Genomic DNA, 26637 nt, shown 5'->3' on the forward strand with positions numbered 1-26637 from the left:
AAGAAGAAATAAACATTCAACCAGAATGAAATGATGAAGGAAGAATTTTAAAAAATGAAGAGAGGCTTAGGAACCTCTGGGATAACTTCAAACATTCCAATATCAGAATCATAGGGGTGCCAGAAGGAGACGAGGAAGAGCTAGACATTGAAAACTTATTTGAAAACAAAATGAAGGAGAACTTCCCCAATCTAGCAAAGGAAATAGAAGTCCAGGAAGCTCAGAGGGTCCCAAAGAAGTTGGACCCAAGGAAGCACACACCAAGGCACATCATAATTACATTACCGAAGATTAAAGATGAGGAGAGAATCCTAGCAGCAGCAAGAGAAAAGAAGACAGTTACCTATTATTTGGTAACTCCAAATATTTGGAACTCCGAAGGAGTTCCCATCAGATTGTCAGCTGATTTCTCAAAAGAGACCTTACAGGCAAGAAGGGGCTGGAAAGAACTATTCTAAGTCACAAAAGACAAGGACCTACATCCAAGATTACTCTATCCAGCAAAGCTTTCATTTAGAATGGAAGGGCAGATAAAGTGCTTCTCAGATAAGGTCAAGTTAAAGGAGTTCATCATCACCAAGCCCTTGTAATATGAAATGTTAAAGGGACTTATCTAAGAAAAACAAGATAAAAAACTATGAACAGTAAAATGACAACAAACTCACAACTATCAACAACTGAACCTAAAAAAACCAAAAACGAACTAAGCAAACATATAGAACAGAAATAGATTCACAGAAATAGAGATTGCATGGAGGATTATCAGCGGGGTAGGGTGGTGGAGGGGGAGAGTGGGAAAAAAGGTACACAGAATAAGAAGCATAAATGGTCAGTACAAAATAGACAAGGGCAGGTTAAGAATAGTATGGGAAACGGAGAAGCCAAAGAACTTACATGTATGACTCATGGACATGAACTAAGGTGGGGGGATGATGGTGGGAAAGGGGGTACAAGGTGGAGGGGAATAAAGGAGAGAAAAAATGGGACAGCTGTAATAGAATAATCAATAAAACTTATTTAAAAAATAAAAATCTTAAAAAAAGAAAACAGACTGGCACTATGTTCTAAGTGTAAGCATTCACGCACTTCTCTAGTAAGTCTGCTCATAGGTAGAGTCAAAGAGAAACACTTGCACACCGAGAGCAAAAGACATACAGAAGCACATTTATAAGCAGTAATATTTACCAGAGCAAAATCTTTGGAAAAACTCAATGTCCATCATCAGGACAGTGGCAGAAGAAACCGACTATATTCACGTAGTAAAATATTATATAGTAGTTGAAGTCACAGACCAGCAAGAGGGAAAATGGGGCAATTTTAAAGTCAGGCCCCAAAATTTTCTCAAGCAATCACTCTGTGACCTGGTTAGTATGAATAATATATGCCCTTAATAAGGGAAACACTGAACAGTTATTTGCCCCCGAATTGTGAAATAACTATGAAGAGAACAGGGTCTGAAGTACATAGATATGTCTGTGAGATCGCTGTAAAAGAAAGTTAAAGCCCACTTCTACAGTAGGTGGTCAAAAGATGGTCACTGAAAAGTAAATGCTAAGAAGACAAACATTTCACTTAGAGATATGTAGGTAAATACCAGAAGAAACAGCCAAGGAGTCCAAAGTTTCTGGAGAGTGGGACAAAAATAGAGAGGGACTGGACAGAAACTGTTACTAGTATTTCATGTTGTTACATACCTTGTAGTTATTATTAACTCTATTTCACCTTCACAGACATATGTATGTATGTATGTGTGAGTATACTGTATCTACCGATATCTATTTATCTAGCTAACTTTGGTTTGAAAAACAAAAATCTCCCATTTGGACCCCACAGATATGATATTGCTGAGCAGAGAAATGGAATTTCTAGAAGAAAACTTTTTGGTGCTTTGGGGAATATTAGAGAGCAGTGGCAGAAACCTCTAAGCCGGTAGGGTTTCCCCCTCATTTTATGAAAATGAGGGAACTGAGGCATGATAAAACTACGTAAACGGATCGAGCCTCAAAGTCAGAAGCTCACTAGAACTCATCCTCGGGTCTCCAGGGGCCCAGGCCAGAGCTCCTCCTGCCACATCCCACGGGGAGGGCAAGCAGGTGCCGCTGCAGCGAGGGGAAGGCCTGACCGTCCAGCTCTGGAACGCCGCAGGAGAAGAGCGAGGGAACTGAGGAAGAGCCGCCCAACTCTGCATGGCCCAACGGCAGCTCCTGTCCTGACCCTAAACACGCATATATGCAAGCGTGTGTGTGTGCTTTCTGGTTTTTGCGGATTTCAATGAGTCTCTAAGCATCAGACTGAAGTAAAATACAGGACTCACAGAAAGCCAGATAGATATAAATAGATATTAAAGTGCCTGATTCCAAGCTGCATGTGGACGCGAGGGTGGATGGTAGAGTGAGTTCATAAATGCTATCTTGTGTCTTCCCACACCCAGCCTACACGGTATATGCATGTACCTAGTACTGATACACAGAGCATTTACTCTCGGAGCCCGAAGGAACGTGCAGGCGTTCTGACCAGCAGTGGACATTTGGGGAGGCATCAAGAGAATGCTAATGGCTCTTCAGCTATCTCTGTCGTCATTAACAACAAAGTTCTATGTGCTCTAATCACTCGGAATACCTATATTCATAATAGTTAATTTTTCAGATTGCCTCGCTAAGCCAAGTGCGACCCATGGACTGGCAGCCCGGACCTCAGCTGGAAGCTTGTTAGAAATACAGAATCTTGAGCCTCACCTAAACTCAATGACTCAGCATCAGCATCAGCAGGCTGACAAAACCCCCAGGTGTTTCACATGCGTAATAACGTTTGAGAACCTCGCATCAACAGCCGTATTTGCTGGGTAAAATTATAATTTTAATATATTTTCATTGGAATTGGAAGCTGTGTAAAAGCCAATGATATACTGAAATATAGATAAATGAGCAATGATATCTTGAAATAAATTAAGATAAAGAAAAGCCATCTGGAGGACAGGTTAAGCTTGGTACTGTAACAAATGGTAAAGAACCAGAGTGGGAACTGTATTTCTCAGTTGCCCGTTTTCACTGCAGTCAGATATACGAGAGGGGTGATGCTGGCTGCTTTGGGGGCGCTTAATGGGAAATCTGGTGGTCTGCCACGCTTCTCCAGGCGGCAGCCCGCTTGTTTCGGAGTGCGCCTTGATTCCCTCATCACCGTGCAAAATCAGAACGGTGTCTAGAAAAAAATCAAGTATAGAAAACCTGACCTCACATAGCTGGGCAAACGGGCCAAAAAACCGCCAAAACTAAAACTCCAAAAAACCCAACCCAACAAACAGGGTGAGGTCTGCCCAGAATCCAAATAAAGGTGGTAGTATTATGAAAAAAAAAATACTAAAAGATTTAAAGGATATCTTTTATTAAACGTGTAGTCAGATGACAAAATCCATTAGGTACATATTTCAGAAAATCAATTCAAAAGAACACTCACCGAGAGGAAAGGCTTGGCTTCCCGCTTTTGCTGCAGCTGGTATAAATTCCTGGGCCGTCATCAAAGAAGCTGCCGAGTGCCAACTTCTGTCGGATAGACTCTCTCTCATTTTTCTGTGCCTAAAATTTCAGGAAAATAAAAAATGCCGATAAGCGGGCAGAAAACATCACAACCACGGGCGGTCTAACTGTTAGGTTTCTTTGTACTGGAACATGAGACGAAAAATAACTACGTGGGCCACAGCAAAGGGCACTGGAACTATTAAAAGCTGGATGTAAACCAGTCTCTCCTGGTTCCACCTCTGCAAGCGATTTCAAGCCTTCAGAGTCCTTTTACGATCCTCAGTCTGGGAACCACCTCCTGGGGTACTAAACAATCTTCACCAGGGCAGAACCGGCTTTCCTGGAGCTATAACCTTCTTCTCACCTGCTCGATATGACAGAGGAAAGCTGTGGAGGGCAAGCATTTTATCCTAAATCAAGTTGCTTTTATCCCAAATGTGGCGTTTCCCTGAATGCTGTCTTTTTCTTCCTCCTATCATCCCTTCAGCCCACTTTCTCTATGGCAAGGACAGGAATTCATCCAAGCCACATGCACTGAACCTTGATGAGATGGCAGATGCCACACTAGTGACACTGGAACCGAGCCCTGGACAGACAGACGTAGCCTCTGCTGCCACCAAGTTCTCAGTCTTGTGGGGACTATTGTTTTTGTTCGAGAGTTGTAACGACCTTACCAGGTTTAGAATATGAGAAGCCCCACCATATTGCCTGGGATGGCTGGAGGATTCTAACTGAACCCATCTGTTTCATATTTTGAAGGGAAGTCAGGTCGGTGTGCACAGGAAAGGATCTGGTAAATGACACTACCGAGATAATTTGGGTATGTTTACAACACTTGGCTTCCCATAAAACTCCCATAAAAACTCACCATGCTGAACTTTTAAACCCTTGAAACAACAGGAGAGAAGATTATGAATGATTTCCTTAGTTAAAAATAAATCAGCTACGAAAACAAACGTGTTCGAAATCCTGGGGTGAGGAGGTTTTGGTTTGCTGTTGCGTGGGGATGGTGAAGGCTGTGAGGAGCATCGTTTACGCTCTGAGCAGGGGGCTGAAGACGGTGCTGAGCAAGTTAGGTTACAAAACCCAGCTCGCATGACTGGGCGTGGCTCCGGAAGGCAGGATGGCTCCTGGATCCTCCCAGGAGGAGGTTCTGGAGCCACGTCTGCTCCTACCAGGGCCCAGAAGTTACAGCGAAAGGTCTGCGTCTCACTGCGCCAAGCAACAGAATGCACCTGTTGGAAGGGTGCGCTGACCAAGGGCTTCATTTCACCCCCAACTGAAGAGTGGTGTACTGTAGGTTACAGCTGCTCTAACCTAATGGTTACTAGTCACATGTGGCTATTTGCATTCAAATGAAAAATTAATTAAAATACAATTTCACTTCCTCAGCCATACTAGCTGCATCTGAAGAGCTCCACAGCCACAGGTGGACAGCACAGACTAAATATATGACACAGCAGTACCGCTAAGCCTCAGGCTCCCAACTGCCAGCTTCAACAAGCTGCGTCGGAATTTCCAGTGGAGACTAAAATTCACATTCCCATTGCTTCCCAGCCTTCTGGCTAAGGTCATGTGTGAAATACACAGCCCTAGGCTCCAGGACGGGATATTTAGTTTCGATCGGTTCGAGACCTTCTAATTCAAGGAAAGCTCATCTCTACTCTCCTTTTCTCTTAACATTATTTAATCTTTGGACACTATAAGCATTTTTCAACTTTCACACTTAGCAAGTATATCTACCTGTCTGTCTGTGTATCCAGTCATCTATTTCCCGATTTGGGGATGTACTAAGCAGGGGTGTCCAACCTGTGGCCCATGGGCAACCCAGGATGGCTATGAATGTGGCCCAACACAAAACCGTAAATTTACTTAAAACATTATGAGGTTTTTTTGTGATTACATGTCACAATGTATTTAATATGTGGCCCAAGACAACTCTTCTTCTTCCAGTGCAGCCCAGAGACACCAAAAGGTTGGACACCCAAGTACAGAAACTATGTCACACTAAAAGATATTTGCGTGTGATATTATCATTCATAAGAAATATATATTTGGTCATGCAGATGACCAAAGTGTTATTTCTCATATATATGTGATTTTTGTCCACAGTCCCTGGCTCACAGCTCCTAAAACTCTTACAATTTTGTAAGCGATGAGAAGGACACAGGTTGGCTACTGTTAGGTGAAGGAGGTAACTTTTTGGAAAGCACCTGAGGATGGGGGTTGGTTGCCCGGAGCTCCAGCTGCGTGACCCCAGGGTTGGAACTTTCAGTCTCACCCCCCAGCTCTGGGGGTGGGGTGTGGAGAGCTTCCGGGTTGGTGATCCCAGTGGGACACCTGGAGAGGGCGCTGAAGCTCTGTGTCCCTTCCACAGCCCATGCCCTCTGTCTCTTCATCTGGCTCTTCCTGAGTCATGTCCTTTCCCAGGAAGCCAGTGTTCTGGTAAGTAGCACGTTTCTCTGAGTCCTGTGAGCCAATCTGGCTCATTCATTGGACCCAAGGAGGGGGTTGTGGGAACATTTGATTCAGAGCCAGTTGGTCAACAACCTGGCCTTGCAATTGGCATTCTGAGTTGGAGGGGGTCATTGGAACCTCCAGTCTCTAGCTGGCTGCTGCCAAGCACAGGTAACATTAACAGGTAACAGCACAGGTAAGATCCTGGGCTTGCGACTAGCACCTGCTATATGTATATGAGGAGTCTCGTAGGACCGAACCCTTAACCTGTGGAACTGGAGGCTCTCCCTGGGCACACAGTGTCAGAACTGAGTTGAGTTCTTGGACACCTCGCTCGTGCCCAGAACTGTTTGTTCGGGTATGTGTGTCAGGGGGATTCTTCCGTGTTGAAATCGGGTCTGGAAACCCTAATTTAGTGTATAATGTAGCCCCAAAGTGGAAGACTACTTTTACAGTAACAGATGTGATTCTGGTTTCATACTGTTTACTGGGCTAGCATAGCACTGAGCCCCGAGAAAGTAACCATGAGGCTGTGGAGGAAGCAAGAGTGCCTCTCATTTTGTAAGCACTCGGAACTGCACTGCTGGGAGCCTCAAGTAAAGAAACCCACTCTCCCACACAAGGCAGGGCTGGCACTAAGGATGGTCCTGCCACATATCACTTCAAAACAAAACCACATCACTCCATGTCTTTATTTAAAATAAGTTCATTTCAAAATCCCCCAAATCCACCATGCAGATTGAATGTAGCCAGAGAGCCTATTTCTCAATCCGTATAATACATGGAAGAGATTCTTAGTCAATGCCCTCTAGTCGGAAAACTGTTGGATGGAACTGGATACCCAAATATAAAATCAGTAGATAACAATGGGAGTGTGAATGACTCATGTTTGACAACATGCTGGTGTCCTACCTTGGCCTGGGGTTGGGAAGAAGTCTTATTTAAAGAAAACTCCTGCCCTGGCTGATGTGGCTCAGTGGATTGAGCTCAGGCCTGCGAACCACACGATCACAGCTCGATTCCCAGTCAGGGCGCATGTCTGGGTTGCAGGCCAGTTCCTAGCAGGGAACCCATGAGAGGCAACCACACATTGATATTTCTCTCCTTCTCTCCTTCCCTTTCCCTCTAAAGATAAATGAATAAAATCTTAAAAAAATAAAGAAAACTCCTATCCCAGGTGTGACTGTGTGATCACACCCTTGATTCCATGCCCATCTTTCCTGATGTACTTGGTATACTATAGCTATAGGCATTGGAGAAGGCCTTAAAATCAATTCCATACATTAATTACAATTCTTCATACCTAACTACCTCGTTAACAGTTTAAAGAGGACTTTATACACACAGCCTTCCCCCTTCTCTCTCTCTGGGTCCCACTGAATACAACAAGAAAAGTGTAAAGCATATGAGCGTCACCCACAACCCCACCACTTAAACACAGGTCACTGCGAACATTTTGGTATATTTCTTCTAGTTATATATCTTATGTGTGTCTGTTTTTCTTAGGATAAAATTGAGATCATATTGCTTACTGGATTGAGAATTTCCCTCATTTCAGTAAAAATTCTTTGAAAATAATTAAAGGCTGTCTATCATTCTATCCTATGTTAGCCATTTAGGCTGCATCCAATTAAAAATAAAGTTAGCATTTTTACACACATCCCTGCCCACGCGTCTGATCACTTCCTCGGGACAGGTGCCTGGAAGGGGAAGCACCAGATCAGCCGGGTGTGAACATTTGCTGAGCTCTGACACATTCCGTCATGTTGCTCTAAGGAAAGCTGTTCCCATTTCCACGGCCACCAGCAATGAAGACGGTGTAGCTTTCCCTGCATCCTGACTACACTGAGCATTTTCACTTAAAAAAAAAAACAAAAAACCCCTGCTGTTGTTTTAAATTTGATAGGCAAAAAGTAGTGTTTTTTTTAATTTAAATTTCTTTGATTAGCAGTGAGATTACATAGTTAAATATTTTTTAGTTACTGTACCTGCTTTTCTCTGAATTGATCTACTCCACTCCTAGGTTTGCTTCTTTTTCTTTAAAGGTCTAAGAGTTTTGAAAATTTTATGTTGAGAGTACTAGTCCTTTTGAGTCTTAAGTTGAATTATGATGCAGTTTTAGGTCTATTGCTAGTTTTCTGTCCTATCTTCGACGGTTTTGTGCTTGTTTGTGCTTGGAAAGCCCTTCCCGGCCCAGAGGAAAAGGATCTCACTTGACATTGGAGGATTAAATGAGAGAATTTACATAAATTTCTTAGCAGCAGTCCGTGGCCCAGACTAACGTAAACCCACCACTATGGTAACTGTTTTGGCTCATTCTGCTTTGGAGGTGAGGAAATGGAGTGTGATGGGAGGTTGTCCCACTGGTACGGAGGAGCTAGGATCCAAGCCCATCTTTCCGGTGCTACTTCCTTCTGCCCTTCCACTCCGACGAGGAAGGTCCGGGCTAATCGTGGACAGCATGTTGGGGACCCAATGTGAGACTCACAGAGTTAGGGACCTTCGCCTCTCCTGAGATGGACGAAATGCTTCCTGAGGACAGGAGGCGCCCTGGACCACAAAGCCTACATGGAGGCCTTGCGGTCACCAGACACTCATGGTGCGAACACCTCCTTGGCGGAGCGGCTCTGACACCGATTCTACCCAGACACCACCGCTCCATCTTCCTCTTGGAACAAAAGTGACTCCCAACCTTTCTAGTAGTTATGATTTAGTGGACCAGTAAATCGTTTTTCTTTTAAAATTCACTGGGTGAAACCTCCTTTCCTTTCCTTTTGGTTGCCTGTACGTGTAGTGTGTGTGTGGGGGGGTTTCAAAGTACTTTTCTCTGAATCGGAAGGAAGGTCTGAGAGAGTGCATTTCGAACCTGCAGGGCAATTATGTCCTTCAACTCCCAAAGCCTAAAAATGCCGCAGGGTGAGGGACAGTGACGTGTGCAGGAAGAGGGAGAGGCTGACTCAAAACTACACTGTTTGGCTGTGTTATGACAAGTGGAGCCCCGCCCACTCCTAAAACGGCCCGGGAAATGCCCTCATCAAACAAAAGTAAAACACCCAAAGTCAATACTGCTGGCAAAAGGGCCGTGGAGGAGGAGTACCTCGTCACCTCGGGACAGAAAAGCAGAGCGAGACCAATGAGCGCAGAATGTGCGTAGAAATGCACAATTGGAGGACTTCCGCCAAGATGGAGGCATAGGTGGAAACACTGTGCCTTCTCCCACAACCAAGTTTGAATGCAACAAAGGTTTGGAGAAATAGGACACACCCAGGGACCAGAAAATGGAATTATATGGAAGTCCGACAACTACGAACCTTTCAACGGGGACGGTAAGAGAGGCGGAGCCAGCAGCAGAGCAGGGTCGGCAGGAGAGATCCCCTGACCTAGACGCGCAGGCAGCCCGGAACCAGTAGGGGTGTGGGGCAGACTGACCACGGTCGCACATTCGCGCACAGTGAGACGGACCACGCAGGCCCCAGGGGGCGAACCCAGTGGTGGAGGGCTGACGGCAGTGGCACACTTGCGTGCAGTGGAACGAAACGCGTGGGCCTGGTGACGGTGGTGGCTGCGGTGCTGGAGGGAGCCACGGCGGCAGGCGGCAGAGGGAAGCCATTGTCCCTCTTTGACCCCGCCCCCACATACAACGTCACAACCCAGCGACTTAGTTGCCCTGCTCTAGTGAACACCTCAGGGCTCCGATCTTGCTACAGAACAGGCACGAACAGCCCAAAAGATGGCGCAAGAAGAACTCAAAGTCCCAGAGCCAATAACTCTAAGCAACCGACAAATTGCCAGCCTCTCAGAAGCACAATTCAAGACACTATTTATCAGGATGCTCACAGAATTGGTAGATTATAGTCACAGATTAGAGGAACATATGAAGGCTAAACTAATTGAAATGAAGGGAGATGTCCAGGAAACCANCTTTCATTTAGAATGGAAGGACAGATAAAGTGCTTCTCAGATAAGGTCAAGTTCAAGGAGTTCATCATCACCAAGCCCTTATTATATGAAATGCTAAAGGGACTTATATAAGAAAAAGAAGATGAAAAATATGAACAGTGAAAGGACAGCAAACACACAGTTATTAACAACCACACCTAAAACAAAAGCAAACCAAGAGGACAGCTAGATCAGGAGTGGAACCATAGAAATGAAGATCACATGGAGGGTTAGAAACAGGGGGGTGGGAGGGGGAGAAGGGGAGAGAAGGCACAGAAAATAGCATAGATGGTAGGCAGAAAATGGATAGGGGGGAGGGCGAGAATAGTGGGGGAAATATAGAATCTAAAGAACTTGAGACACGTGGTTATAAACTAAGGGGGGCAGAATGGTGGGGGAGGGAGTGTGCGGGTGGAGGGGAATGAAGGGGGGGAATAGAACAACTGTAATGGTATAATCAATAAAATATATTTTAAAAAAAAGAAATGCCCAATTGTGCAGCCACCGGTGGTTTTTGTCCTCACCTGTCGCTGAATTCCCCACTGCTACCCCTTGTGCCCAGGCAGATAACGCTCACAATGGCCTTCAAGGGAGCCTGGTGAGCCGCTATGTCAGAACACAGACTGTGGATCCCCCAAACCTGACAAGACAGAGAGGTGTTAGGTAAGGAAAGAAAAGCAAAAGATTCTGCTTGGGTAGATATTGTCCATCTCCCAATCTAGAATGTCCCCACGTCCCTTTCATACTTTCTTTCGGACGTGGTAAGTACATCCCTTACATAGTGATTCTCTTCCCAAGTCCCCCACTCCGGTCCTGCCTTTGTCCCTCTGGTCCAGTTCACCTCGCTAAGCAGCACTGTGGTGACTCTGGTCTCTGAGGCAGGGCCACCTCGTCTTTCACATGCTAATCTGCATGTAAATTTATAGACAGAATATTGAGTGCCTTATGCATTCTAAAATTTATTAATTGACACACTGTATTTCTGCGGGGACAACTGTAGGGCCGTCAGGGTTCCTAAGAATGTCCTTCAGGAAATAATATCCTAAACCTAATCCCAAAGCCAGCTGGTGCACAGGACACTGCAAACAGCTGCTTCCTTCCGGCTGCTGTGCAGATGATGAAACCAGCACAGACAGAAAGGGCCCTTAAACTCCCCAACAGAGGAAGATGTGTAAAGAAGCCTGGCTTAGAGAATCAGGGTCCCAAGGGATGCACATGCACAGAGGTGCCGTGGGACTAAATGCAGAGGTGAGCTTTGGAGAAACAATGCCCTGGGCCTGGACGGGATTTGTAGGGAAGGGGAATAGGAGACAGGAAACCGCTCCCCCCAAGTTTCCCCTCTTCCATCTCTTCCTTGCGTTAGTGTTCCCCTCCTCCCCGGTTCCATTTGTTTCTCACTTTTACTGGTTATTAGATGCCCTTGCTTTATCATGCTAACTGTGTCAGTACTCAATTCACTACTAATCCTGGGAGATAGCACTTCTAGCATTCTTCTTTCCACACCACTAAATTGTTACCTGGTCGATGCCTCTCACACATCGGGGCGCATATGAATGATCAGGGGCCACACTGGCCACGGGGAACAGTGGGCCATGGGGAACAGTGGGCCATGGAAGAAAATCTTCCTAAGGACTGGGGCCGCATTATTCCAGAAGCTGATGAATACCTGCGTCTCCCACGGCCCACACAGGGGCTCAGGGAGCCAGGAGGTTGCTGGGACACAGGTGTGCCAAGTGGAGGACTGCACAAGTGGGCAGACACACCAAGCGGCGCTCTCCGTCACACGTTTTTTAAACCAGTCACTCTCAAACTTGATTATTCATGAGAACCACTGGAGGGCTTGTGCAACAACATAAACTAGTTTTCTGACTCAGAAGGAAGGTCTGGGGCGGGGTTGAGAGAGTGCATTTCGAACAAATTCCCAGGTGCTACTGGTTCAGACCCTTGGAGAACCCAGGCCCTGACCAGCTGAACAGACCAAGTAGCTGGAGGAAACAGAGTTGCTTCCTCTTGCACCGAGCAGGAATCTGTTCCACGTGGAATGGCCAGACTTGCATCCAGGTGGATTTCATTTACAGCCGTCTGGCCTCTGCCAGGGCTTTGCCAGGATGCCTGTTTTGAAGCAATTAATGATCCCCTGGCTTCAGCGCAATCTATTGCCTAGTGATATCTGGCACCATCGCCATTAGCAGCATCCGCCAGGGAACGCGCCTGGGATTCTGAGCTCCCTGTGGAGAAGTGCTCTTCCTGTGGGGAAACGGTGGTCACCCTCCCTTCTCTGCACAGCCCGTAAGAAAGGCGGCTCTGCTCCAGCACTGGGGGCCGCGTTCCGCTGAGGAGGAGTCCTCTCCAACGTCAGGAACCAGCAGCACACAATGTATTCATTCCTTAGGCAAATTTTCTTTGAAACAAAAACTCAAAAGGAAAACCTAAATATACTGGTGGGACTTTCTAATTATTTTCTCACTGGAACAACCATGGGTTTGTCACAAGATGAAAATATAGAACAGCATTTTGTAGGAAAATAAATTGTATGTTTTTGAATGGTGCGTGTATTAGCTATTTGTACGGTGCAGATTATTTCACGTTCTTGCATCTTATTGCATCCCCTGGGAAGACTTTGATTATTAGTGCACATGTAAATGAAATAACCTAGAATTTTTCCATTCTATCACTGAATGCATATTAAGTCTGGACACTGGCTTTTCAGTTCGCATTTGTGACGGTTCCTATTTCAGACAGACTAACCAGGCCAGAAAGGCTTTCTGGAAGACTGTTGAAACCATCTGACTCTGCATCCTCGAACCAATGTGCCTAATCAAGTCCTCTGGGCTCAGTGTTGGGCTGGACTGTTGGGCAATGCTGAGACCTTGCTCATGGGAGGCCGGGCCTGGGACACCTGAAGTCCAGGACAAGCACCCAAGGGGAAGGACTCTAGAACATGTTTTACTTGAGAGCTGGCCAACACCAGAAGTGCTGGGACGCCAGCCCAGAGAATGGAGAGGTCTGCTTACAGTTACTCGTTACCCCTGAGGATGGTTTGGCCTCTGGACCGCATTCCCTGCCCTCTCGCTACAGGGACGATGTAAACAGAGGCAGGCAGATAGATGTGCTCTTGTACAGAGTGCCTAACACTTGAATACTCTAATTGTTAAGGACCAGAGCAAAGGCATTTAACGAACATCTAATCTGGGGCTGAAGTTTCCATAGCCACTTGCTGGCCGGACAGGAACTTGGTGAGGGTAAAGGAGCCCAAGGCGCAATCCACAAAGGTGACTAAAGCGGAAGTGTTGCAACATCCAATCCTAAAGGGACCACTGGTGATAACTCAAGTTTTCCCTCCTGCGGAGTGGCTCATCCCAAACGTGACCTTCAGGGAGAGTCTTGGGCTCTTTCTGGTTCTCAAATGACTGCCCGCAGAGACCACTCTCTCACACAGCACACTGATCTGGGAGTTCTATTTTTAACAGGTGCCATTTCAAAGGTCTGCAAAACTATCACAGTCATTCCGTGTCACCGCCAGAACACAACGGTCTAAAATGCCTCCTGCATGGTTATGAAACAGCCAAACCTCAATCAACGGCCAGAACCTGGTGCCTCCAATTTCCCATGTCAGGGCGCACACAGGGCCTAGGAGAGCTGGACATAGTCATGTGACCAGAAAGGAGCATGGGAGGCCGGGGCAGGGAAATTGAGGTCAAGAAGGCTCAAGTTCACATCCTGACTCTGATACTTCCTAGTGCAAGTGACAAAAACTTTTTTAAGCCCCAGTTTCTTTTTCTGAAAAAAAAAAAAAAAGGATACTACCACCTATCTTTTAGGTTGTACTAAGGATTAAATGCAATGTTATATAGAAAATAGTTGGTATGATACCTGGCCCAGCAAGAAACTTATTAATCGGTGGCTGTTAATATTAAAGGTAGGGGCAGGGTAAGCTGGTGAGAAGAGTGGAGAAGGGGCTCAAAACGGCCAGAAATATCCAGAACAGGCAAATCCATAGGGCAGAAAACAGATGAACGATTGTATGGGGGAGGGGAGAGCTGGGGGTAATGGCAGAGAGATGCAGTGTTTCTTTGAGGGTAATGAAAATATCCTGGAATTATAGTAGTGGTCTGTATGATCTTTTAAATACACCGAAACCCATCGAAATTTGAAATGGTGAATTTTATTGTCTATGAATTTTATCTCATGTATTATGGTGTATGAATTATATTTCAATTGAAAAGAAAGCACACACGTTTTTTGTACGTGTGTGGCTAATGTTCTCTTATTGAGGTACAATTCATATGCCATACACCCAGAAAATCTAGTCACTTGGAACCCACTCCCTGACCATGCTGTGAACTGAGGGGCACCGACAGGGCACCGTGATGAGAAGGACCCTCAAGTAGCGGCCAAGGCCTCACATTTCTATCATCTAAGACCAGGCAGGCCAATCCCTCCCTTGGAAGGAAAGGGGACCCTGGCTCAGAAAGCAGAAGAGATTGTCCCCAGGTGGCCAAAGCGGAGCTGGGCTCCAGGGTTCAGTAACCTGACGGAGTCCCGTCCAGCGCATTCAGCCCTTACAGGCAGGAAGACGTGAGGGTTAATGGAGGTCGACGGCTGCTTTTCCTCGGTAATTGAGTGGGGAGGGCAGAGCTCTTGTCTGGAACAGCAGCTGGCATTCTGTGTTCCTGTTTATTGCAGTTTATCTCAAGCAGTCATTCCCATTCACCTTTTTAAAAAAACATGAGGCGCAGCTGTGGCTTCCCTTTAAATATTGTTCCTTCCAGCCTTTTAATTTTTTTCACGGGCTCCTCCCTAATCTTTTGCTTATAATTGGATGCACATCACTGGAGATAGCACCTTGGAGGAACAAAGCAAGGCCTTCCCAGCCTCGGCCACACACGGCCCGCCCGCAGCTCCTTTTTCTGTGAGGAGCAGCCTGGGAGCAGAGGGCAAGACCCGCTGCCCTGGGTTTGCTCTGCTTTGGGACGCCACGGGAGCCAGGTTCTGCTGAATTCCATGTTAAATTCTAGCTTTCCTTTCTCTCCACCAGTGAAATCGGGATCTTTCCGGGCTCTGAGATGACACAGGCTGCATGTTTTCTAGGTTCACACGAGCCATCTGCAGACTTTTCCAGGCAGCACCATCCACATCAGCTTATTTGTCTGTGCGCTCCCCTTCCCCCGTTCAGACTGTCAGCTCCTTGAGGGAAGCCCAGTCTCCCTTCCCTGACCCTGGCCCTGGGAGCAATGTTGGGACCATTGGAGGGTTCTTGTTAAGTGATGGTTGGAGGGATCAGGATGTAGACATGCTCGGTGCTTGGTCCTAAAGACACTCAGGTGAGTACACGGGTCTTTACCAGAGGGCCAGAGGTTGCTCAGGGCGAGGCAAGGCAATTGCAGAGTGAAGATACACACCTCGGATCCTGCCGAGGTGCAGGCTTTCCTTCCTAAACCCTGGGATCTGAGTTCTGTCGGGCAGTGTCAGCACTACTGAACCAACCAGCAGTCCTTAATGAGGCCTCTTTCTTTCCATCAGAGCCTTCCCCAAGGAAGAGGAACAGATGCACACTCCTTTCCTCCCTTTGCCCGGGTGGAATCTAATTTTCGCTATTGGAAAGTGACCTTTCCCCTGAAGGCCGTTTGCCTGACTGCATAACAACCTTGTAAAATAATCCCTATACGCATGTGGTATTTATTAGTACAACTGGCGTAGGGAATTCTATCGTATCCAGGCAGGGGGATACCAATTTTCCAATTGCTTTTGACAACTGACCTCATAGTGAGAGGAGGTGAAAGAAGAAATTATTAAAACTCTTTGTATTTTAAACGCTTACTCAAAAATATCTATTTGTGTGTATGTTTTATGCACATATATTTTTACAGTGATATGTGCATGTGACTTAGGAACAAAATATATGTATATTAGAGGCACAGGCTCAAAAACATTATACTCGATGGGTACAAGGTCAAGAGAGCCTGTGGACCATTGCTTTATGGCATTCATTTAATTTTCTACTTAGCCAACCCAACACGGAATGAAAACATTACAGGAAAAAACTGAGAAAAAGAAGATTCCAATTAGGAAAAGTGATTTTTACACTAGGCAATTCTCTTCCTGTCCTTTGTATTTTGAAGAAAGCACGCATATGTCGCCCTGTCTCACTAGTCATTCTTAAGGAAATTATGACTAGTATTTTTTTTTTTACACAATGAAGCCTTCACAGTAAACAGGATGTGCATACACTTGAAAGCACTTGCCTGAGAAGGCCATTAAAAAGCTGAAATGACAAGAGAACAGCTCTCACGTGTATGGACCAGGACAATAGGAACTGACCTCTGGCGTCCCAGTCACCTAGAAGCCTCCTCTAGTGGTCTTGGTACTGACCTATTGGACACGGTGTCTCCTGGAACCACATTCCACTGCCTCAGTTAGATAATGGGTTATACAATGCATCTCTGTACTGTTGTTGTTGACGTTTTAAAGCTACTGGAGCCTTTCAAGTGCGTGGCTTTAGTCAGTGCTGTATCAGGTTGCTGCATTATCACCGCTCACTTATCCCAGGCATCTGGGCTCTCTCAGGTTCTGAGCGGTGTGAAACTACAGTGGTCATCCCTTCAATGTTACCGAATGAGAAGTGGCAGATCTTTCATGATTCCTCAGTGCAAACTGACCTACACTTTTCCAGCTGAGAAACGGCGTGACTGCCTTTGGCACGGACCATAGCAGGGAGAGCTGTGTGCTCGTCCTTCTGGGTTGGCTGCGTGACCGACTCTGACTGATGAGTGTCCCCGTGTCTTTTGCACACCCATTTCTGGGAGGAGGGGACAGCGGAGAGGGTTAGGTTAGGGTTAGGGTTTCAGGACTCGGTGTACTTGTCACCGAGCCCTCATTGCCTCTTTGGGGATCACAAGGGACAAGACACAGGCAGGGCAACGTGGCAGGTCGTTTAAATTTCTTTGACATGTTTAAGCTTCAGTTTCTGGAGAAAGAACATCAGTTCCTGTGGACTGCTCTGAGGAACACAGTATACACTTAAAATAGCCCCTCTAGGCACACGCAGTTATGCATGTAAGATACAGACCGCCATACTTTACAGTATTAGGTGTAAGAATCCACCTCGATAGAAGCTTCTTTCTGTAACTCACTCTGGGGGGAAAAGTCAGTGACATTTTTGATCAAATCAAAAATTTGACACCAAGTTTTACTGTTTTAGGAGTCTGTGATAACGGGTATTTGCCTCTGAAGCAAGAGAGGTTTTCCTCTCCAGGTCCCACGGTACGCAGTAGGGCCCTTGTTTTCCCTCCTGCGCTGTGCTGGGACCTGCATTTGACTTCTGGGAAATAATAAGGGGGAAGCACATAGTATGTGTTTAGCCTTCTGTGGACAGACAAGCATATACTTGTCGTTTAATTTCATGACCTCGCCCATATAACTGCAGCTATTTTTACTTGGGTCTCTTATTACCAGACCATTACCATATAAAACATTCCAAAAATACATCTACTGATTTTCAAAAGAAAAGACAAGAAGAGAATTAGTAGATACTATATCAATGTTTTTAAAGCCCACACCTCTCTTAGTAAAACTTAGTATTTTTTTATGGTTAAAAAAGTCAAAATTAGAAAGATAGGTTAAACACTCTAGCAACTTTTAATTGCGGGTGAACTGTTAACATGTCAGTAATTTCAAAAATTCTTCCTTTACATAAAAAGCCTGCCTAGCAACTACATGTGTAATAGAATTTTTCAACTTCAGAATAAAAACATGTGTATTCCAGTTACTGATAAAATATACTAATGAATATAAGCTGGGAAAAGCAGAAAGGAGAACTCTCTCAGCTTAATGCCTTCAATTCTGTGCATTGCAGCTTTCCTGAATATATTATAGCAAGGGCCACTGAGTGTGGAATTTGGCCACTTCTCAAGGGTGATCTTTCTCCCAGTCAGAAAAATGGCCCAATTGTTCACAAACAAAAGAACTCTCCCCCCTTACCTTCTTATAATTCCCCTCCATGTCCAATGGGGATTCTTGACTGATGATGTCATCCATTCCATCACTGTCCAAATTCATCCTTTAACTCTTCAGAATTTCACTTGAGAAAGAACCTCTCATGAATTCTGATAGGCTGGTATGCCTGGGGCTCTGCACCCTGATGGCTGCTCATGCTGATGTGGAGAGCCAGCGAAGAGTCTGTGCCCGGTGGATCGTGTCCTTGCCCTGCTCTGTCTCAGACACCGCCCTGCCTGGCCTCCCTGGTCTGTCCTGGGCTCTGGCACAGGGGCAGCTGCTGTTGTCTGAGGCTCACTCTGCACTGACACTTGGTCTGGTGCAGGTCCAGCCTCCCTACCATCTGCTGTCGTCCCCTCAATGATCGTCCCTGGGTTCCTGTCCCCAGTCAAGGAAGAGCGGGTCCAACTCGTCAACTCCCCAATTCCGGGCTGACCAGTGGCTAGGAGCTCCGTGAGGAAACCAGCAGCCTCACTCTGGACCCGGGGCAGAGTGGGTGGGATAAAAATAGATGCAAAATCCCAGCCTCGCAGACTTCACCAGCGAGTTAAAGGCCGGGTGTCCCATGACAAAATAAAAACAATATAACTTAAAGGCTAACCTGTAGGACAGATGTTTGCTTTTTCCTTTTCCCCTAACCTATCATTTCTTAGAATCAGATGTAAATGTCCGATCTTGTGACAGAAGCCCCAGCACAAACTGAAATTTATTTCTGACACAGAGAAGGACCCTCCACCCCAGGACCAGCGCTCTGTTCTATTAATACAGTCAGGAGAACAAGATCCATCAACTTTTCTTTAAAATTCAGCCAGTGGCAGGCTTTTTCACAAAAGACAATGTTCCTTTCTGATGCCCTCTTTACCCTTTTCCCAGGGCCTTTGGTTTCGTTTACAGGCTTTACATACGGAGAAGGCAAAGGCCCACAGCTGGAGGATGTTTGGGTGCAAGAAGCAGACAGACGACACACCAACACATACTTATCATTCCTGGATGACTACCACCACACAGCAAAAAATATACCCACTATTTATTTCTAAAAGATAAAGTTCCTGTTTGCAGGAGAAGTGGGCCAGCTCTGTCTGACGCAGCCACCTCACACTGACACGCTCAGACAGAAAGCAGCAGACGTACTAGTCAGTTTGTTTTCCAATATGAACTCCTGACCAAGTTCAATACTGTTAAGGACACACTAATAAGCAAAAATGCCACTCAAGGTAGCCTTTTGGCATCTGAACCTCTGCTGACATGCTAAAATTCTGTTGTCGATTTTTCTCCACTTTTTTTTTTGAAGTCAGTTTGTTCAAGACTTGTGGCTGGCATGTGTCCCCACATAGCTGAGTGCAGCTCTCCTTTTGTAAAGCAAATACTTTCCCTGGGCAGCTCCTGGCCCAAATCCAAATCCTCCCTGAACTCCACCCCCTGAACCCACCACCACTGTAGTTCCCAAGAGAACCACTTATCCATTCGCCAGACAGTATAATAGTACAATGCCAGACTGTATTTCGTGAACCACACTTGCACTTGGGCAGGGCTTCTCCTTAGCAGAGACACCCCTTGTCTTACTCTCTTCCAGACCCCAGGACCTTCATGCTAAGCCAGGCTCCCACTGTCTGCAGGCAAGGGACCCCAAACACCTGCCAGGGCTGTGAGGCAATGCTGGGTGCCCTCCCAATGAGGGTGTTTGTTGCCAACACCAGAGAATTAACCAAGGCTAAGGCTCTGGGGTTAGAATGAAGTATCCCTCCCATAGAGGATCCTGGGCATATTAAATCCTGCCTAACGTGGTTACTTAAAATGAAGGAAGCACACCTCTTATGTGCCAGGCACTTTACACACGGGTCTTACACATGTCTTCAATCCTCAGAGTAACCCCTTGGAATAGATACTATTATCAGGTGCATTTGATAGCTGAGTGAGAGCTCAGCGACGTTAAGTAACTTGCCCAGAGTGTGGCTGCTTGCCAAATGTCAGGCCAGAACTTGAACCTGGGCCCCTGCTTCTGCGGCCCACATTCTATCCATAACCTGGGCGTGCCAGACCACTGCCCACCGCTGCCTTGGTAAGGAACAGTTGCGCACACGAAAACAACCAGGCACAGCTTTTATAAATTAGGCCTCAATACAGAGAGAATTCCGGCAGCCCTCCTCCGACAGTATCACATACTGAACTTAAACCCCACATCTGGAGCACCCAGCGTGTAGCACTGCCGTCCCCTGCCAATTAGGCCTCGGGAGATGACGAGAGAGCTCTGTCTCGGGTGATTGCAACCTAACATGCTGCACAATCTTTTTTTCTAGTTCACCACGGTGTCTGCAGTGCCCCCGAGGCTCCGTTCCTACCACTGCGTGGTTTCAAGGCTTTTTCGGGGGGGGGGGGNCCTTCCCCCCTGGCCCCCCCCCCCCCCCCCCCCCCCCCCCCCCCCCGCGAAGGTTTGTGTTTTCCACTGAGCTTTCCCTGCAGCATCCAGACACTGCCTTACACACCTGAAGGGCACTGTGAGGAGCTGCTGAATAAATGCATGAACACGGGAGGAATGCATGTGTTACTTAAAATACTTCCTCTAAATGCTGTCCATGGTAGGAAATATTAGTAGCTCATATTACTGCTTTTCAACCGAAGTTTTCAAAGTTAAAACTGGGTCTGCTCTGGTTGAAAGAGCAGGGAGGTACCACGAATTTCAATCTCTGGCCTCGGTTAGCACCCCAGTCCACTTAGTGATCGACAATCAAGAGCTCACATGAAATTTTAAACATCTAGAGATTACACAACTAAGTATGATACATAACACTGCAAGCCTAATTATCATCATTTTACTTTAATTTCTAACAGGGTGAGCTTAAATATATAGTTCAGATGACTGAGCTCTCATTATGAACCACATACAGGTACACACATATTTAAAAGAATATATAGTAATAATACATTGACTACAGACATACATATACAAACACACACATACACTTTAATAATATGTTATCTTTTGGAGAAGGGCCCCTCAAAATCCAAGATGAAAATTCCCGGCCAAATACCAGCAGCAAGGATGCGTGCTAACAGAGGACTGAACGCCATGCTCCTCCTCTGCCCGCTACGCCTTGTCTTGTCCTAAGTGTTTCACTAATAAGCACTATATAGAGACAAGTGAGAGGATATCCCTTCCTGAAACACGGATGCAAAAGCCTGCAGGGGGTCCCCCGTGGAGACGAATTTCTGCGCACTTCCCTCACAGACAGGCTCCCTGCTCAGACCCTTTGCAGGAGCTGGGGCACCGCAGTCTGGATGGCTTGCACCAGCGCAAGGAAGGCGGTAGTTTCACATCCCGTGGCCTGATCTTTGATGTACCTTCTTGAGTTCTGCTACCCTCTGACGAGAGCACTAATAAGCACTTCTGATAAGCACTACCTGGATGCTTAGCAGAAATGAAAACTCTGAGGTCCCACCCCAGCCCTACCGAATCGGAAAACGCATTTTTAAAAGAGCCCCAGGATTTTGGAATGCACCTTCAACTTCAGAAGCACAGCTCCAGACCTTGGAAAACATCCATCATAAACCATTAACCTTCTATTTTAGATCATACTTCTGGGTTTGGTGGTAAGATCCTGCCTTCATATGTTTGGGATTAACAGTGTCATTAACATCACTTCCGAGAGGTCCGAATGGACATAGGAAAGGAAGAAACCAAACGCCGCACCGGAGACAGGTGTGTGTGGTGGTTTCTCAGGAGCTCCGCACACTAGGGGGTAAGAGCTGCTCACATCCTTTCTACAGGGTTTCCTCTGGTTCCTTCCCCACTGCCACCCTCTCCAAAATGAACTGTGCTGGCCTAACATGGGCCCAGATACTAACACTATCTATCCCCTAGAAAAGAGCCACTTACAATCCCTGAGGTTGAAAGGGCCTCTTCTCTGCTCACCCACCCCACCCACCACCCCCTTGCCCAGCCTTGAAATTCAAGGACTGGAACTGTGAGCTTCAGCTTCCTGTCAAGCCCTGACCTTAACTGCAAGGTGCATTGATCATGTGAGCTAATGCTTTTAAATGATCATTATCGAGCACTGGTGACTCTGAGAACACTCACCACATTACTGGGAAATTACTTATGCACTGTCAGAAGATTTTCCGATTCACAGATGGGAACTCTCGTTCATCTAGACAACCCTCCAGCATCCTACTGTCTCCATGGCAACCAAAACATCCAAATCCCACATGCTAAACAAACTGATAGTTGAGTTATAATCTTTGTCCAAATTAATGAAATTTTTTTTTGGTTCTGTGCAAATTTCATTTAAATTTGCTTTGTCTTTCAATTAAGGTACTTGGATAGCTAGATACACAATGAAAACATGCAGGCAACATTTAAGTGAACTTTTCAGTGTATGTTAGAAAATTAAGATAATGGCTTTGGGAGTGTAGGGTAGAGGAGGCAGAATCCTGGGAGTAGACAGAGTGCCAAACATTCACCCATATCAAAAAAGACTGACGTCCACAGACATAAATCTTTCTGCTCGATGAAAGTCTAAGAAACTCAACTGTGGTCACTTTGGAGGCCGTAGCAGAGCTCCCGAGTGGGACCAGCATTGATGTCCTCATTACATTTCTCTGCATTCTTAGCCTTCTTTCCCCATTAATGTCTCTCCTATGCTAATTGTCATTAGGCCTTTTTCATAACTGTTTTTTCTGAATTAAAGCAGTTTTGTCCAAGTACTTTTTATTTTAGGAAGCTTGGTAATTTCTGATGCTTCTAGTTAGTGCACAGGAGAATACTAAGTACAGCAAAATTTCAAATGTTTCCTTGGCATAGAAGACATAAATAAGTAATAGGGAATGGCTGTATTAATATTGAGCTTCTTGTGAAATCGTGGTTAGTTACCCAAGAGTAAGTGTGTGTGTGTGTGTATGTGTGTGGGTGTGTGAGAGAGAGAGGGTGTGAGGTCTCTGTTCTCCAAAAATCATGAATGCTGTCTATGTACCACAGAGGTGTTTCTACTTCCTGTCCTGCCCCCAACACCACCTTCCTTCCAGGAGAAAATACTAGATGTTTGGCTTAAATTGGATGTTGCATATTTATTTCTTAAGGTCACTTGGTATCTGAATGATGGTGTTTGGGGCACCAAGTGCTTCTGTAAAGAGAAATGTTTGTGCTTCTATTAAATTTCTATTTCAGACCAAATCTATAATGTAGCTCTATTAAGATTTTGTTTGTTTGTTTGTATTCATTTGGGCCCTTGCCACTGTTCTTCCTTTGTGTTGAAACATATAAATCAGATTTTTAGATATCTTCCTGGGCTAAAAACAAGCGCAGAATTATACATGCAGGATTAGGTTCTTAATTTTTTAAGGTGATGAGTTAGGTTACTGCCTCTTCAGAAAAACACAATGCATCTCAACAAGGCAAAATGCAACTATAACCAGGCAAAACAATGAAAACAGAGTGTTCTCCAGCCCTACTGACTGTGGGAAAAAATGTTCCCAGTAAAAAAAATGGATAGAGTAAGAAAATTGTTTCAATGAACTTAAAAGCCTGGATCAAATGGTGCACTAAAGCGCTTTGAAATTCCCTTTTCCATCAAGCCAGTATATTTTTCTCTGCTGTGGGTGAGACTGGGCTTAAATTAGGTGGAATCCTAAATGAATTCAAATCTGATACACCTTGTTTTCTCCTTCACAGGAAGAAGGCTGGGAAACGAACCTCACTGGGCCTGGTGTCAAGAGGGAGAGGACATCCCCTTTCCTTTGTTAACCATTACATACCCACTGGGATCGGGCGTGAAGGCTGTTTACCAGTTCCTTCAAAACATGCTGATGCACTACTTAAATTGATATACTCAGTATTTCAGACCAACATGGCCTGTCTTTTATTTTATGTGCTGGGTATGACACTTTCATTAGGCTGAAACCTTTTGCCCCAGAAAAAGTTGTTGTTTCAGGAGGCAGTAAAGTTACCTCTGTATGGTAAAAAGATTTATTATGCCTTTGCAAAATTCAATCGATTGAGGAAGGCAGCTTGGATCCAGTGCTTGCCCCAACCTACCTACCATAGATATTCTGAAAAAGTGCTTGGGGACAGACCATGAGGTTCACCTTGGGAAAATTTCTGGGTGAAGGATTAGTAGGTACAGATATTTTTAATCACTGACTCTGGGAAGGTTGGGGAGGCTGGGATGTCTGGGGCTATCTCATTCATTTTATCCCTTACACTATGCTCCTCACCCCCGTTTGGGCAGATGGGATGTTTGCAATGCTGGCAACTGGCCAAAAGGCTCACAAGCTGGGTACCTGGACTGCTGGGGCATAGTCACCAACTGCCCGTTGCAAGGCACAGATCTGAGGTGCTCTCAGGTATTATGATGGGAAATACTGATCCTAGGAACTCAGAACACCACCAACTGCAGCAAATGCAATTCAGTCCAACAAACGTTTATGGAACACATACTCCATGCGTAGGGCCAGACGTAAAAACAAGGCTCTTGTCTTCAGGAAGCCTGTTGTCGAGCGGGGGAGACAGACTTACGCATCACCAGCCAAGAACGGATTCTAACGGAGGTTAACCCAAAGTGCACTGAGAACTTTCGGCTGGGGACGGGAGGGGAGAGTTTCCTGAGGAAGGTGACATTTGAGCCTTGAAAGCTGCCTCAGCCTGAAACGAGCCGAAGCAGATGGAGTGTGAGGAGACATTCCAGGCCGAGGCACTGAGGCAGAGAAACAGAAGTGACGGCCATGGGGGGCAGGAGTGTCGCATCTGGAGGGAGGGGAGTTTTTGCCCAGGGGTCAGTCAGGTCATGGTTAGGCCTCAGAGGCCATGCAAAGTGGGGTGGGAGGTCTCCTAAGGAAAATGGGGCCCTGTTATAGATTCTGACCGTGTGTCCTCAAGACCTGGAGTGCGTTGGAAGAGGGGTCTCTTTAAGCTCTAAGGGAGGAAAGGGATGAGCGTCATTCGCCTATCATTTCACTTTGTTCTCTTTCAAGTCTCCATTCCCACGGTGGCAAGAATGTGAGGGCGTGGTCTGTATCGGAGATGGCCGTTCAGAGAATTTCAGCGACAGAAAGAAAGGGATGAAAGCCTGTCATTGTTTTTATACACACATGAATCCAGAAAAAAACTGCTGGGAAAGAGGGGAAAGTATTTGGGAGCTTTGAAGCAAAATGGACCCTCTGACCTAAACTTGTGCTGTGGAGTTAACACTATCTCAAAGCTCCCTATCAGAGGATGAAAATTTGGCCCCTCGAAGGCTGCCAGGCCTGAAGCTGTGGGCAAGATTCCTTCCTGAAGAGGCTGGCTTCCTCCCAAGTCTGGAAAATGGAGGTCGACGACTCCTCCAGCTTCTAACACGGCTACCACGGAAAGTGACAACACACGCCTCAGTAACCTCTTCACTAAGGTAAATCCTGAGAGGGAAAAGTACATGAAGATGATGACGACGAGAGACACTTTAAAAACAAAACCCCCACCGAACTTCTGCCCGAGGATCTCTCTGATCACCCCTCCGTGGATTAAGCTGTTCTAAGCACAGGGTGTGCAAAACACCTGCAACAGAGGTTCTCAGGCTCTTGGTCATAGTCAAACTCTTTTTTTTTTTTTTTTAAATCACCTATTTGGAAAAGCAATATACAAGAATCAATGACAGTTCCCTCTATCAGCAAGAAATAATTGAGAGATGAAGTGGTGCGCAATCTTCACCCGGCCCCCGCTGGGCACCAGGAGAGGAAGGAACTCTTAATTCAGGGCAATTCACTGACTTGTTTACGCAGAAAGGTGGCCCCCAACCTTTGGAGACCTGCCAACTCCCATGCCAGGTGTTAACTAGGAAAAATCCCATTTCACAGATGAGAAAAGTAACAGGAAATAAGGGGATAATGTGACGCACAGGGAAAGCCTGCAGGGTAATGGTGGGTGTGGGGGGAAGGAGCATGTTGGAGAAAGCCACCCCAGTGGCTGTCAAAACATGAGAAACCACAATGCAACAGTATTTTATACAGAGTAGGCATATCCATCCAGATTTCTTGAGGGGTTTTTCCCAAGCACTGGGAAAGCTGATGGCTACAAATATGAAAATCCTTGCCCTCCTGGAGCTTACGTGGAGTGAGGGAGACAGAAAACACACACACTGATAGATGGTAATGAATGCCGAGGAGAGAAATGACTTACAGAAGTGGGAGAGAAATACTGGGACAGAATTGGGAAGCCTGCAGTTGACATAATAAGACGAGTCAGGGCCTCCTCAAGAAGGTGACATGTGAGCAAAGACCCGCAGAAGGGGGAAAGTAAGCTCTGGGGGACACTCACAGGATGCCCAGGTGCGGGTGAATTTCCGACAAACAGTGAGCCATTTTTTAGTGTAAGCATGTCTCAAGCACTAGATTATGTGCTAAATCTGGCAACCCCACGTGGGGGAAGCATATGCCAGGTACAAGGGACAGGACAGCTGGTGGGAGGAGAGTGGAGGAAAGGAGAGTGTGGGAGAGGAGACCAAGAGGAACCAGGGCCCCGGGAGGCCCAGACTTTTATTCTGAGGAGAATTTTGGGAGGGGTCACATGCTCTAACTTAGGTTTTAAAAGATTGTTCAAGCGCAGGATCAGCAAGACCAAGTAGGAAGCGATTATTGCTGTAATGATGACGACGACGATAATAACCTAATGACAACATACATCTAGGTATGTGCCAAAATGAGCAGGTAATTTTGGGCGGAATGGCTCCTGAAGCCCCATTCATGGACTCTCCATTAAGAAGTGTTG

The 26637-nt window shown here is 46.0% G+C and overlaps 1 protein-coding gene across 6 annotated transcripts in view; it reads right to left on the reverse strand.

Annotated features, from left to right (window-relative positions):
• Positions 1 to 26637, reverse strand: part of SCHIP1 (schwannomin interacting protein 1) — a 149159-nt gene that overhangs the window by 23600 nt on the left and 98922 nt on the right. For 5 of the 6 annotated variants that reach the window (XM_037046647.1, XM_037046648.1, XM_037046646.1 and 2 more), the window contains one exon: positions 3454 to 3572. In XM_037046647.1, coding sequence (XP_036902542.1) covers positions 3454 to 3572 — 119 coding nt within the window. Of the gene's footprint in view, positions 1 to 3453; positions 3573 to 17891; positions 18364 to 26637 lie in introns of those variants that run through there. The other variant, XM_037046649.1, reaches the window with a different exon arrangement.

The sequence above is a fragment of the Sturnira hondurensis genome, unplaced genomic scaffold (assembly GCF_014824575.4).
Source record: "Sturnira hondurensis isolate 20B ecotype Veracruz unplaced genomic scaffold, ASM1482457v3 Scaffold0005279, whole genome shotgun sequence".
NCBI classification, from domain to species: domain Eukaryota; kingdom Metazoa; phylum Chordata; class Mammalia; order Chiroptera; family Phyllostomidae; genus Sturnira; species Sturnira hondurensis.